This window comes from Marmota flaviventris, chromosome 5 (genome assembly GCF_047511675.1).
Source record: "Marmota flaviventris isolate mMarFla1 chromosome 5, mMarFla1.hap1, whole genome shotgun sequence".
Taxonomy (NCBI): Eukaryota; Metazoa; Chordata; class Mammalia; order Rodentia; family Sciuridae; genus Marmota; species Marmota flaviventris.
The window spans coordinates 149,946,954-149,960,960 of NC_092502.1; the positions used below are offsets into that span (position 1 = coordinate 149,946,954).

At 33.3% G+C, this 14,007-nt stretch overlaps 1 protein-coding gene across 2 annotated transcripts in view; it reads right to left on the reverse strand.

Annotated features, from left to right (window-relative positions):
- Positions 1-3,719: 3,719 nt before the first annotated feature.
- Prkaa1 (protein kinase AMP-activated catalytic subunit alpha 1) overlaps positions 3,720-14,007 on the reverse strand; it is a 34,324-nt gene continuing 24,036 nt past the window's right edge. For both annotated transcript variants that reach the window (XM_027936273.2, XM_071612697.1), the window contains 4 exons: positions 12,748-12,972; positions 10,975-11,461; positions 10,730-10,856; positions 3,720-7,088 (listed from right to left, as the gene is read on the reverse strand). In XM_027936273.2, coding sequence (XP_027792074.1) covers positions 6,844-7,088; positions 10,730-10,856; positions 10,975-11,461; positions 12,748-12,972 — 1,084 coding nt within the window. In that variant the 3' untranslated portion in view covers positions 3,720-6,843. The remainder of the gene's footprint in view (positions 7,089-10,729; positions 10,857-10,974; positions 11,462-12,747; positions 12,973-14,007) is intronic.

Here is a 14,007-nt window from a genome sequence, read left to right on the forward strand (position 1 = left end):
TGGATTAACTTGGAGGATATTATATTAGGTGAAATAAGCCAGGCACAGAAAGATAAATACTGCGAATCTCGTGTGTGGCGTCTTAAAAAGTCAGAAACAGGGTAGAACAGTAGTCAACAGGGGCTGGGGACTGAGGATAATGGGTGGATGTTTATCAAAGGATTCAAGTTTGCAATTCTGGCAGACCTAAGATACAGCATGGTGACTACAGTTATTAAGACTGTAATATGTGGGCTGGGGTTGTGGCTCAGTGGTAGAGCGCTTGCCTAGCGTGTGTGAGGCACTGGGTTCTATCCTCAGCAACTCATACAAATAAATAAAGACCCATCAACAACTAAAAAAAACCTGTTAAGACCAATGTGTACACACACTCAGGTAACCATGTGAAGTGATGGGTATATTATAAGCTGGACTGTGCTAATCATTTCAAAATGTATATCAAAACATCACCGTGGGGGCTAAGGTTGTGGCTCAGTGGTGGAGTGCTTGCCTAGCATGTGTGGGTCACTGGGTTCAATTCTTAGCACTATATATATATTTTTTTTTTCAACAACTACTAAAAATTTTTAAAAATCACCTTGTCCACCTTAAATATATGTGTAATTTTATCTGTCAATAATACCCCAATGAAGCTAACAATTTAAAAACTCAAATGGTTGAGGAGGTAAATTTGCAAATATGAGTTGCTAAATTGCTGAATGTAAAAGTACTTCAGAAGCTTTACAGAGAAATAGATTATGCTACAATGTGCCTTTATGTTCTCCTTGGATTCAAATCAAACTATATGAATGAATGAATATATATATATATATATATATATATATATATATATATATATATGAAGGAAAATGAGAGGGCAAATGTGAAATAGGTGTTCAGGAAATTGAAAAATGATGACTGTTAGTTTACTATATAGCTATATTATACAAAGGAAGACCCATTTCTGGAAACCAGGCCTTCTCTACCTCAGCACTACATATTAACATTTAGAACTAGATAATTCTTGGTTGAGGAAAGAGCCTCCTGTGCATCGTAGAGTGTTTTTGCAGCATCACTGGTTTCTCTCCACCATAATATTTAATATTCACCACCATCATTACCAATGATGACAACCAAAACTTTTCCCCAGAGAATATCAAATATCCCCTAGAAGAAAAAATCTTCCAGAAACTCACTTATTGAGGATTTCTGATGTAAACCAATGATTCCTGAAAAGTGATCCTCAAACCCCTAAGAGTCACAAAACCTTTTCAAAGCCAAAACCATTTTCATACTCATGAAGACATCATTTGCCCTTTTCACAATGGTGACATTTGAACTGATGCTTAAAAAGGAATAGGGGGCAAAATTGCTGGCACCTCAGAATGAATTAAGGTAAATGATAGGGAACTCTACTGGTTGTCATATTCTTCCACCACACACTTGTGGCAAGAAAAATAAGTGCCACCACTCAAAAATATTCTTGACAAAGCAGTAAAAATTATTGTATTAAAATGATCCTTGACTGTATGTTTTCTCTCATGTGGAAGCCAGAGAGGGAAAGGGAAAAGAAAGGTGAAGAATTGAGGATCTCATGAAACTTAAGAGATAAGTAGAGAAAAAGGACCAGGAGGTGGGAAGGAGTGGGAGAAGTGCTGGACAGTGATATTAACCAAATTGTTGTTATATTGTGCATATATGAATATGTAACAAATCCCACCAATATGTACAACTATGATGCACCAATAAAAAACGTGGAAAGAGAAAAATAAATGATTCCTGAGTCCATTTTTGTTCTGGGGGGATTTGAGGGGAGTACTGGGGATTGAACTCAGAGGCACTCAATCCGTGAGACACATTCCCAGCCCTCTTTTGTATTCTATTTAGTGACAAAGTCTCACTGAGTTGCTTAATATATTGTTGTTGCTGAGGCTGGCTTTGAATTTGAGATCCTCCTGTCCCAGCCTCCTGAGCCGCTGGGATTACAGGCATGTGTGCCACCGCACCCAGCAAATATATTTTTTAATATTCTGTGACAAAATGGGAAGTCTTCATAAAGTACTTCGGCTGTATACTAAAGTATGATGTCTCAAAGAAAAGCATTTGTGAGACTACGCTATAAATTGAAGTAGATACTTTTTCATGGAACACAACTTTTATTTAGAAGCATTCACAAGCTTATTAGACTTGAAAATGAGAAAAAGGAGACTGTTACTTCAAGAGAAACAATTGACAGTGTTTACTACCAATGACAAAATTCAAGATTGTAAGCAAAAATTAGGGTTTTTGGGGAAAAAAAAAAAACTCTACTCACCACTGTGATCTTGACAGCTTCTGAATATTTCCAGACTTATTTAATAAGATCGGTAGTAGTGATGTTATCAGATATGACTATTTAGTTTGATTAAATGCATTTGTAAGAGCTGCTTAAGTAATATTTTCAAAATGACCAATGCATGATTTTGGTAGCTAGCCTCTAGTGAACCCCACTCCTAACATTCACACCTTTGTGAAGTTCCTTCCCACTTGCACCAGGGCATGTGCCACCTACAGAACAGGGCATAAATAATAACATATCACTTCTCTTACACTAAGGTGGCAGCAGTGTTTCTTAATCTGAGGAAAGGTTGACATGGCCATGTTCACTGCAAACCTTGAAAATTTATTTAGTCCAATATTTATGATTTGTGCCCTTTTCTATAGGTTAAAATCTATTAAAACATTTAAATATATGTAATCTCCCCCAACAAGATGCTCAGAGCAGGATGTCTTGTGGTCACATTTGTAGTGCTTGATTCATAGCGGCCGAATGAGGAAATAACAGTTTACCAAGGGAAATGGAAATGGTGCTTGAGGCTGTGCCCCTTTTCTAGGGTTTCCTACATCCCTCAGGTAATTTAATCTTGATCCCCTCTAGTCTGACAAAGGCTTCCTCCCACAAAGTTTTTACAATCACCCACCATCTCTGTTCTTTCTCTGGTCTATGATCTTTATTAACCTTTTGATCTACTTACCCCATTTCCTGTACTCTTTTTAGAGACAAATATGAACATCTTCCAAGTTGCTAAAAAAAATCTAAATTTATCACTTAGTATTTATTGGCATTTATAATAAACAGTTCAGTAGATATTGATTTTTCAAACACAATCTTTCCTGGTATAAATTTGTACAGAGTAAATACAAAGAGCAATAATTTCCCTAAAAGAACCTATATGCTACTCATAATGTTCTTTAATAATGTTCTTTAACATTGTTTTCTCTTGTTTTAAGGATTTAGGATGCCTACAATTTAGCTAAAGCCCTGCGTAACAATGCAGGATGAATTGTATGGATACAAGATTTAGTACTAACTGAATTCTAACAGTAATGGGCCCAAATCCAACGTTAGCTACTGATAAATGAAGCCGCTTTTGCTCTTTTTATTTTTTTAAGTTCATTTTATTTATTTATTTTTATGTGGTGCTGAAGATCAAACCCAGCACCTCCCTCACACATGCAAGGCAAGCCCTTTACCACTGAACCACAACCACAGCTTTTACTGTGTGTATATCTTAACATTTTGTTTAGGTGGTTGATTTCTAGATGAAATCGGAACTAATTTAGTGGAGACAAAAATCACAATATTTTAAGTACTCAAATTTGATCAAGCACTATACAGATAGTTGGCCATGAATAAATTGTCTCACCACACCCACCCTTTTTAGTTTTCCCAGAGGTTAAAAAAGAAAGACATTAACAGATGAAAAATGAAGTTTTTCTTTATTATGAAATTGTATACTCAAAGCATACACAATAAACCACAGATTGATTTTTATCCTACCTCCGATTTACATGTTATATGTGGAAGTTCATTCATTTTGTCAAGAAAACTCACAATGAAATTGAGATTCATATTTGGGTGGGGAGGTAGGGGAGAAGCTAACGAAAAAGATGTTTAGACCACACACATTTTTCTTTCATTCCAATGGTGTCACTTGGAACACAAATGGCAAGGAGTTCTACATCCAGCCACAGGCTACCAGGTGTTAATTCTGTGTGAATGGTATCACTACAAGATCAAAAAGGGCAGCACAAGGGAGGGACGAAAGGGGTTTATATAAAATTATCTAAAACTCTGAAAAACTACAAAAGTATCTTAAGAAAAATATAATCAAAGTAAAAGCAATGGTATTTATTTCAGTGAAATTATTTTAAATTATATATGATATATTAAGCTCCTATATGTCCCAACTTGGTAGAAAAGTTCCTCTCAGTGAGAAATCAATTTTAATGGCAAAATTTTTACGTATCAGTAAAATCTGTTATATTTAAAACTATGTATACAGTACATTTCTGGCAAAAACCTTATACATCTTTCATTCAAGACAAAGTAAAAATATGGTTGCATAAAATCACAAAAAATATAAATTGCTGAAAAGATAATAAAAAAAGATTTTAAAAAAGCATTTTCATTGACTTCCCTTACAACTTTAATATTAGTAAGAATCTGCAAACTACAATAAATTTGTGAAAATTCTGTTGTAACCTTGACACACTTAACCAAAAATTGTCTAAGCTTAAAAAAGAATTTACCGCAATAATCTGCATTACCATACTATTTGTACAAGTGCAATATTTAAACATCTTCAAAATAAATCTCAATAACTAAAATGAATCACAATAACTTAGAAGCAAAGTTCACAAAATTAACATTTTTAAGAAGGTCCTGTTTAATTGGTTCTTCCTTTTTTCTCTCCTCCTCACAAGAGTTTATAGAGTATTATTTAGTTCTATGTATAAATCTGTAACTTTAAAAATACAATATTCTGTTCTTAACATCAGTAATATAATGCTGCTTCCAGAGAGCCCAAGTAAATCGATATTCCCCAGAGGACTACATACAAGTTATAAATACAGTTTTGAACTCATATTTAAAAGGAACTTCAATTACTTTATACATCTTTCAAACCCAAAGTTGAAATAAAACAAGCCCTGAACCCCCCCACACAAAAAAAATCAAGATTTTTGTTTTCAATTCAGTGCATCAGTCTAGAGGTACTGCAGTCACCATTAACTAGAATAACCATTTATGCAAACTATCACAACATCTGATTACATTATTATCTGATAAGTGCTCACTGTATTTGCCAAAAACCATCCTAATACAAGGGGGAGGGGGTGGAGCTCCCTCGCAATGATAAAATGCAGTGCTGGAAAGTGAACCCAGGGCCTGCACATGGCAGGCAAGCACTGTATCACTGAGTTACATTCCCAAGCCCAATTTAAATTAAAATAATATAATGCAAATATGGAGAATACAGTATTTTTTATTTTTTATCAGGATACACATGATACCGATTGTATCTGAAGTGACTTTTAATATCTGCATTTACACCTGGTATATGATTCTTTACTAAGAAAAAAATGCATAAATCAGGGATCTTAGTAAGAGTAAACATTTTTAGACAGTTTCCATAATGCTAATTTTTTAAAAAGTAATAAAACCTGAAACAAACTTGACCATTTAGAAGCACTGATTTATTCCACATTTTAGAAATAATAATAATGTTATATCTGACTAAAGAGAGATAATGAAATGCAACGTGTAAGCTTTAACTGGATCCTGGTTTGAAACGACAAGCTATGAAAGAAATTTGGAGGACAGATGGGGCAACTTAAATATGGAATAGCATTAGAAGATATTAGGGAATTATAAATTTTACAATGGATTTATAAGGGTTTTTTTTTTTTAAGGAGGATATCATTATGTTTTGGATATGCTTTAAGTATTCAGGGTAATAAACATCTATAGCATCCGAATGGTTAAGGAAAAAAGCACATATATAAACACAAATATATATGTATACCTATATGTTTATACATATATGAATATAAAGAAATCAAATATGGTAAAACATTAATTAATGAATCTAAGTAGTAGCTAAATGTGCTCACCAATATAGTCTTTCAACTTTTTCTTAAAACATGTTCAGAAAATAGTTTTAGGGAAAATCAGACCCAAGCACTTAAAGTCTGTAAGATGTATTCCTATGTCCTGAATGAATTTAAAAGATACACAATCAAATGATTAAAAATTTTTGCATACATTCAATACTGGCAGACATGATGAGCCAGAATAAGTTGTGGAATTGGCAAAAACATGATTTATTTACAGTATATGCAACTAGCTCTTAAAGCAAATAGAGTACTTTATATACAAAGCATTAGGGGGACAAATTAACGATTAAACTTAGTGCCTAGAGTTTTTGAATATATAAATTTGTGTGTATTTGGACTTATCAAACTAAAGAAAAACTCTCATTTGAATCTAATATCTGATATGACTTATAATATAGAATTTGAAGAGAGAGATACAGAAGAAGTTATCCAGACTATTTATACTATTTAAGAATTTGAGGATCCCAGAAAACAATATCACCTATAAAGTTCTATGGAAATGCTAGGCAATATGTGTTGAATAAATTTATGAAGCAACACATCAACATGTAAGGATATATGAAGGCCTTTATGGTAAATTAATATTCTACAAAGCCCTATATACACTACATATAAAATAGCCAAAAATCAAGTGAGCCTGAGAGCTATAATCCATTGTGTATGTATTATATAATGCTGTATACCCATTGAACAACAAACAACAAAATGATCTTAATTTATTTCTGCACATTAGGCTTTTAACTACTAATCATATTTCAATCCCTGTGCAAATTGCATTCCAAAAGGCCAATCCTTAGTTATAATTATATATATATATATATATATAATATGATATATATATATAAAACTTGATTACAAATGGAAGCATTTAGCTATAATTTACTATGCATGCTTATTGCTATTAAAGAAATAAGCAAGGTTTTAGGCTTACTGTGCAAGAATTTTAATTAGATTTGCACACATTTCAAAAAATTCTATTGTGTGACTTCCAGGTCTTGGAGTTAACTCAACAGGAGACGAGTCAAGTGAGGTCACAGATGAGGTAAGAGAAACTTCTGAGGATTTTCCTTGAGCCTCAGCATCTGAGTCATTCCTTTGGCAAGATCGATAGTTGCTAATTGATCCCGATCTCTGTGGAGTAGCAGTACCTGATTTGGCTTCTGTAATTTCATCTGGGTAAAAAGAATTTCAATTTATTATAATATATGACCTCCCCACAAGATTTTTTGAAATACTGAATTTGCTTCTTTAAATAAAAATATTGACCAGATATTCAAAACATGTTTATTTTAAACACCTTCGAAAACTGAAGCAATATGCCTGTGTTGAACTAGTCATCTTTTTTTAAACATAATACCTATTCTCCTAATACAGCTACTCATCAGTTTTGCAATCAAAGGTTAAGAACCCAGTAAACTAATAACCTGGGGTTTAATAAATACCAGTTTTAGCAATAAGAATTAATCCTTTGGGGCTGGAGATGTGGCTCAAGTGGTAGCGCGCTCGCCTGGCATGCGTGCGGCCCGGGTTCGATCCTCAGCACCACATACAAACAAAGATGTTGTGTCCGCCGAGAACTAAAAAAATAAATATTAAAAAAAAATTCTCTCTCTCTCTCTCTTTAAAAAAAAAAAAAAGAATCCTTCTACATGAAAATCATAGCATTGATTCTCTTGAAATATGGAAGGTATAATGGGAATCATCTGATTCATACCTTATTTATTGATTTAAAAAAATACACCTAGATAAGTTGTTACTTGTCCAAGCAAAGAAATGAACAAAAATGTAAATTAGGTTTAAAACAGAAGTTTCCTCTAACTTCAGCTCAGTGATTTTCACTCTCTACTTTCTCATCTGCCTCATTTAAAATCTTATAAGTGAACAACAATTCCAATTAAAAAAAAAAGAAAGAAAAAATAGGGCTGGGGTTATAGCTCAGAGGTAGAGCACTTGCCTCGTATACATAAGGCACTGAGTCTGATCCTCAGCACCACAAAAAAGTAAAGACTGTGTCCTTCTACAACTAAAAAAAAAAATTTTTTTCTTAATTCAAAGAAAAACTATTGGAATCAAAATACAAAAATAGTAAATGGTCATTCAAATGTAAACTCAGGTACTAATAAATCTAGGCTTGCAAGTTTCACCCACACGTAATAAAAATAAAACCTATTCTATATCTCAAATTGTACTAGTATGTGTTAGCACACATTTGCTATCTGGATATACCCAGAAAATCAGGTTTAGCCAGCGTACCATAACTCAAACCTGTGCCTTTCTGATACTGAATAGGTACTATTTTTGAGTTTATAAAGAAGAATTCATAGGTGAAATTTTTCTAATAATTTTATATAATCTTCCATAAACAAAACTTAACTCAATTGATCTGGTCAATGAAGAGTAATAGTCATATCAGGATGCAAAATCAACATTAAAAAAAATCAAAAGCTTTCCTATATAACAATGATGAATTTGCTGAAAAGTAGATCAGAAAAAAATCCCATTCAAAATAGACCTTAAAAATAAAATACCTAGGAATAAATCTAACCAAGGAGATAAAAGACCTCTACAGTGAAAAGTATAGAACACTAAGGAAAGAATTGAAGAAGACACCAGAAGTCGAAAAGACCTCCCATGTTCAAGCATAGGCAGAATTGATATTGTTAAAATGGCATACTACCAAAAACATATACAGATTCAATATAATCCCCATCAAAATACCAATGATATACTTTACGTTACTAGAAAGAAAAGGAAAAAAAAAATGTCCATAATTCATTTGGAAGAATAAATGACCCAGAATAACCAAAGCAATTCTAATCTAAAAAAGCCAGGCTGGAGGCATAACAATTCAAATTATACTCCGGAGCAACAAAATCTATAATGTATTGATATAAAAAAACAGAGATATAGATCAATGGAACAGAATAGAATAAACAGAGACAAACCCACACTAGTACAGTCATCTCATCCTTGACTAAGGTGCCAAAAACATGTGGGAGAAAAGACAGCCTTTTTAACAAATAGTGGTAGGAGAACTGGTTATCCGTGTGTAAAAGAATGAGACTAGAACCTCATCTCTCACCCCGCAGAAAAGTCAATTCAAAATGACTTTGATATGAATCAAAGACCTAGGAGTTAGACCAGAAACTTTGCAACTTCTTGAAGAAAATGTAGTGTCAACACTCCAACATGTAGGCGTAGGCAAGAACTTCCTCTATAGGCCTAAAGCTCAGGAAATGATACCAAGAATTAATAAATGGAATAGCATCAAATTAAAAAGCTGGGCTGGGGATGTGGCTCAAGCTGTAGTACGCTTGCCTGGCATGCGTGCGGCCCAGGTTCGATCCTCAGCACCACATACAAACAAAGATGTTGTGTTCGCCGAAAACTAAAAAATAAATATTAAAAAAAAAAAATTAAAAAGCTTCTGTACAAAAATGGAAACAATTCAAAATGTGAAGACAGAACCTATAGAATGGGGAAAATCTCTGCCAGCTACTCTTCTGATAGAGGATTACTAGCTAAAATATATAAAGAACTAAAAACACTCAATTAAATAAATACCAAAATCAAGTGGACAAATAAGCAAACAGACTCTTCTCAAAAGAAGAAGTACAAATGGCCAACAAATATCTGAAACAATGTTCAACATCTTTAGCAGTTAGGTAAATGCAAATCAAAACTACACTGAGATTTCATCTCTAGTCAAAATGGCAGCCATCAAAAATATAAATAATAGGGTGAGGAGAAAAAAGAATACTGTTACATTGTTGATGGGATTGTAAATTAGTACAACTATGTAATCAGTTTGGAGGTTCCTCAAGAGACTAGAAATGGAACCATCTTATGACCCAGCTATACCACACATCAGTATTCATCCTAAAGCATTAAAGTCATCTTACCATAGCAATACATGCGTACCCATGTTTATAGCAGCACAATTCACAATAGCCAAACCATGGAATCAGCCTAGGTATCTACCAATAGATGAATGGATAAAGAAAATGTGGTACATGAACACAATGGAGTTTTATTCATCCATTAAGAAGAATGAAATTATGTCACTTGCAGGAAAATGCATGGAACTTGAGAGCATTAAGTAAAATAAGCCAAACTGAGAAAGTCAAGTGTCATATGTTCTCTCACTTTGGAAACTAGAGAAGAAAACAGAAAATTCTAGGGAGATCAGAAAAAAAAATCCCATCCAAAATAGACCTAGGGGGAGGGGGTCAAAGGGAGACCAGTAGAAGAGGAAAAGAGATCAGGGAAAGGGAGAAGAGGGAAAGGGGAACTACTGGAGACTGACAGTGACCAAATTATACTATTATATCATGTGCATATAAGAATATATAACAATGAATCCACTATTACATATAAAACCAGGCACCAATAAAAAACATGGAAAAAAAGAATAGTTATAACCTTGTATTTAACTTTAAAACTAACAGTAAATAAAAACTTAACAGAAATGTGAACATTTATTTTATTTTATAATATTTTATCTTACCAAAATGAATTACAAAAAAAAAAAACACCAGAAATGTAGCAGAAAACTGTCATTTTAGGGTCAAACTCTATCTTGGCTTTAAGGATTTTATAAAATAAATTTAAAATGACAGTAGACTATAAGATTATAAGACTAAATATATTCACAAATGTTATATCAAAAAGGCACAAAAAGTCACAATACATATTCCTTTGATACTGAACTACTAGGAATAAGTGAACAAGCTTCAAAAGAATCAAAGACTAAAGTCAAATTACATAACAAGTTCTAATAAACCATCTGTTGTATTTTATATGATGTACATACCATCAATACTACGGAAATCCAGTAAGTAAGTTCTACTATCCACTTGGTATAACTGTAGACTCATTTTGGAGTATGTGCTTGTCACAGGATTCTTCCTTCGTACGCGCAAATAATAAGGGTTTACAACCTGGCGTACGATATTGACAAAAACAAAACAAAACAAAAACACCAAATCAATTCTTCTATAACATTTTTTAGACTACAGGTTTGCCAAATGTGTTAATACTCAGAATGCTCTTTCTTACCTTCCATTCATAATCCAATTGTTTAATTGCTCTACATACTTCTGCCATGATATCATTTGGCCTACTTTGGCTTCTAATTCCCAAATGCCATTTTGCTTTCCTTACACCTTGGTGTTTGGATTTCTGTGGATTTAATTCATCCAGAGTATGTCGTGCCCTTGGTGTTTCAGCAACCAAGAATGGCACTCTTTCAGGATGGGGTCGAGTTAAATGGTGATCATCAAGAAAGGAATCAGGTGGGCTTGTTGCCAAGTAGAAATCTTTGGCTTCATTCATTATTCTCCTATTATCTATGATAAGGTGATAGGCAACGGCCAAAGGGTCCTGGTGATTTCTGTTATAAAGGCAGCTAAGAACCTCCTCTTCTGAGCATTCAAATTTTTCACACACTTCTTTTAAGGCTTCATCATCAATCATGGTTGAGCTATATGACGGATCCTCAGGGAAGAGATATTTTGGAAGATCCTGTTTAAACCATTCATGCTCCCTGAGAAAAATGTAGGATTAAAAGGATTTTGAGTACAGCCAGGAATAAAATCAACATCTTTGAGGAATTTAAGATATGGAGTAATTTATATTTATATCCATACTGTATTATCACTATCATATTTTTTTTTAGTTGTAGATGGACACAATGCCTTTATTTATTTTTAGTTATCCCACTCCTCAGAATATACCCAAAGGACTTAAAATCAGCATACTCTACTGATGTATCCACATCAATGTTTATAGCAGCTCAATTCATAATAGCTAAGCTATGGAACCAAGCTAGGTGCCCTTCAATAGGGCATAAACGGATAAAGAAAATACGGCATATATGCACAACAGAATATTACTCAGCCACAAAAACAGAATGACTTTGTGACTTTTGTCAGTAAATAGATGGATCTGAAGACTTATTATGCTAAGCAAAATAAAGCCAATTCCCAAAAACCAAAGGTCAATGTTCTCTCTGATTATGTGAATGCTAACATACAAGGTAGGGGGAGGCAAAGAATAGAAGTTCAGTAGATTAGACAAAGGGGAATGAGGGAAGGGAGGAGAGAACAGGAACAGGAAATGAACAGAAATAGTGGACTGATTCTGAAATAAATTTCCTATGTACTTACACTAATTAGAATAAGATATACTCTGTGTTTGTATAAATATGTCAAAATATACTCTACTGTATAACTAATGTATAACTAAAAAAAAAATAATTAAAAATCAGAAGAAAATTAAAGTAATATCCCACCAAGGTCCTGCTATTCTTTGTTAAATTTTTTAATGTTTTGGGACTCATGTGCAGTGCTGGACTCAAACAGGGCCTCATGAATGCTTGGTAAGAGATTTACCATTGAGATATATATATATCCCCAGTCTATCATTAGCTTTTTTTAATTTAAAAAGTAATACAATGAGGGGCTGGGGTTGTGGCTCATTGGTAGAGCGCTTGCCTAGCACGTGTTGAGGCACTGGATTCAATCCTCAATTCCACATAAAATAAATTAAAAAAATAAAGTCATGAAAAAAAAGTAATACAATGAAATTGTAACAATTTCAATACGGAGACATATAAGTAAAAAATAAAATCTCTCCCACCAACCAATTTAACTTCCCTAAGTATCGGTTCAGCATGTTTTTAATACCACAATGAAATAAATGTGTTTATACCATGTAATTTTTTTCACATAAAAATGGATTACACTGTATATTCTATTCTACAACTTTTCCATTCACTTAATATAGATCATGGATATATTAGATCTGATATTTTCCAAACTGCTTTATTACCTGATATCTTTTATCGTGGCCCTCTTCATGGGATCCACCTGCAGCATATGTTTCAAAAGGCTAATCACAGAAGGATTTAAATACTGAGGAGTATAAAAAATCCCATCGCATATCTTCTTAAAAAGAGTTGGCACATGATCATCATCAAATGGAAGGGTTCCACACAATAAAGCATAGAGAATGACCCCACTGCTCCATATGTCTACCTCTGGACCTGCATATAATCTGTAATGGGAAATACCAATTGCATTAAATAATCATTAATGATGTCAGACTCCATCAAAAACTTTAAACATGGATATTTCATAAAGAATTATTATTTAAAATATGGGTTTTTATAGCTACTGTTGCAAATCACCCATAAACTTAATCTCCCATAAAATCTTAATTCAATCAGAACTATCTTAAAAACAAAAGTGAAGTTTTATAAATTATAGATCATAGCTAAAATTCTGTTCTTACACCCTCAAAGGATCCCACCAATAGAGCCAAACCTTGAACAAACAGATCACTATTGAATTTAAAACGTGGTTTTGTTACAAAGGAGATATTAAATTATTTAATGATATACAGAACCCATTGCTTCCCAACATACTGGAACCCCTTACCAAAATAAAAGTGGCTGAGAAAGTAGCCAAACTAAGTGGTTCATAGAATATTTTAAACTCTTATTAAGGTACACTATAGATATCTGCCTTAACTAGTTGCAGACTAGTTAAATCATCCATTCAGACTACCTTCAAGAGAAAAAAAAATTGATAAAATTAAATTGTTGAACTGTTCAATAAAGTAAAAGTTCTCACTCACTCAGACCTCAAATACTTCATCCAAACTAGGGAAATCAGATTTCAGTAATGGCAGTTGCACCATATGCATAATCATAACACATCTCATTTTTATTTAGTTACACTCTACCCAGTTTCCAGGTCCTGAATGTTTTCCTCTCAAAATAATTAAGATCAACAGACACAAATAAAATAGTGATTTAAAAATAATTTTGGGGTGATTGGGGTTGTAGCTCAGTGGTAGAGTACTTGCCTCCCATGCGTGAGGCACTGGGTTTGATCTTCAGCACTACATAAAAATAAATAAATAGATAGATAGATAGATAGATAGATAGATAGATAAAGATGTTGTGTTCATCTACAACTAAAAATTTTTTTTAAATTTTTTTGACATTAAGTTAATAGAAAAGACAATGATGAAAGATGACAAATCTAAAATTAGGTATTCCTGCCTTATTCAAAGTTAAGCTTTTAC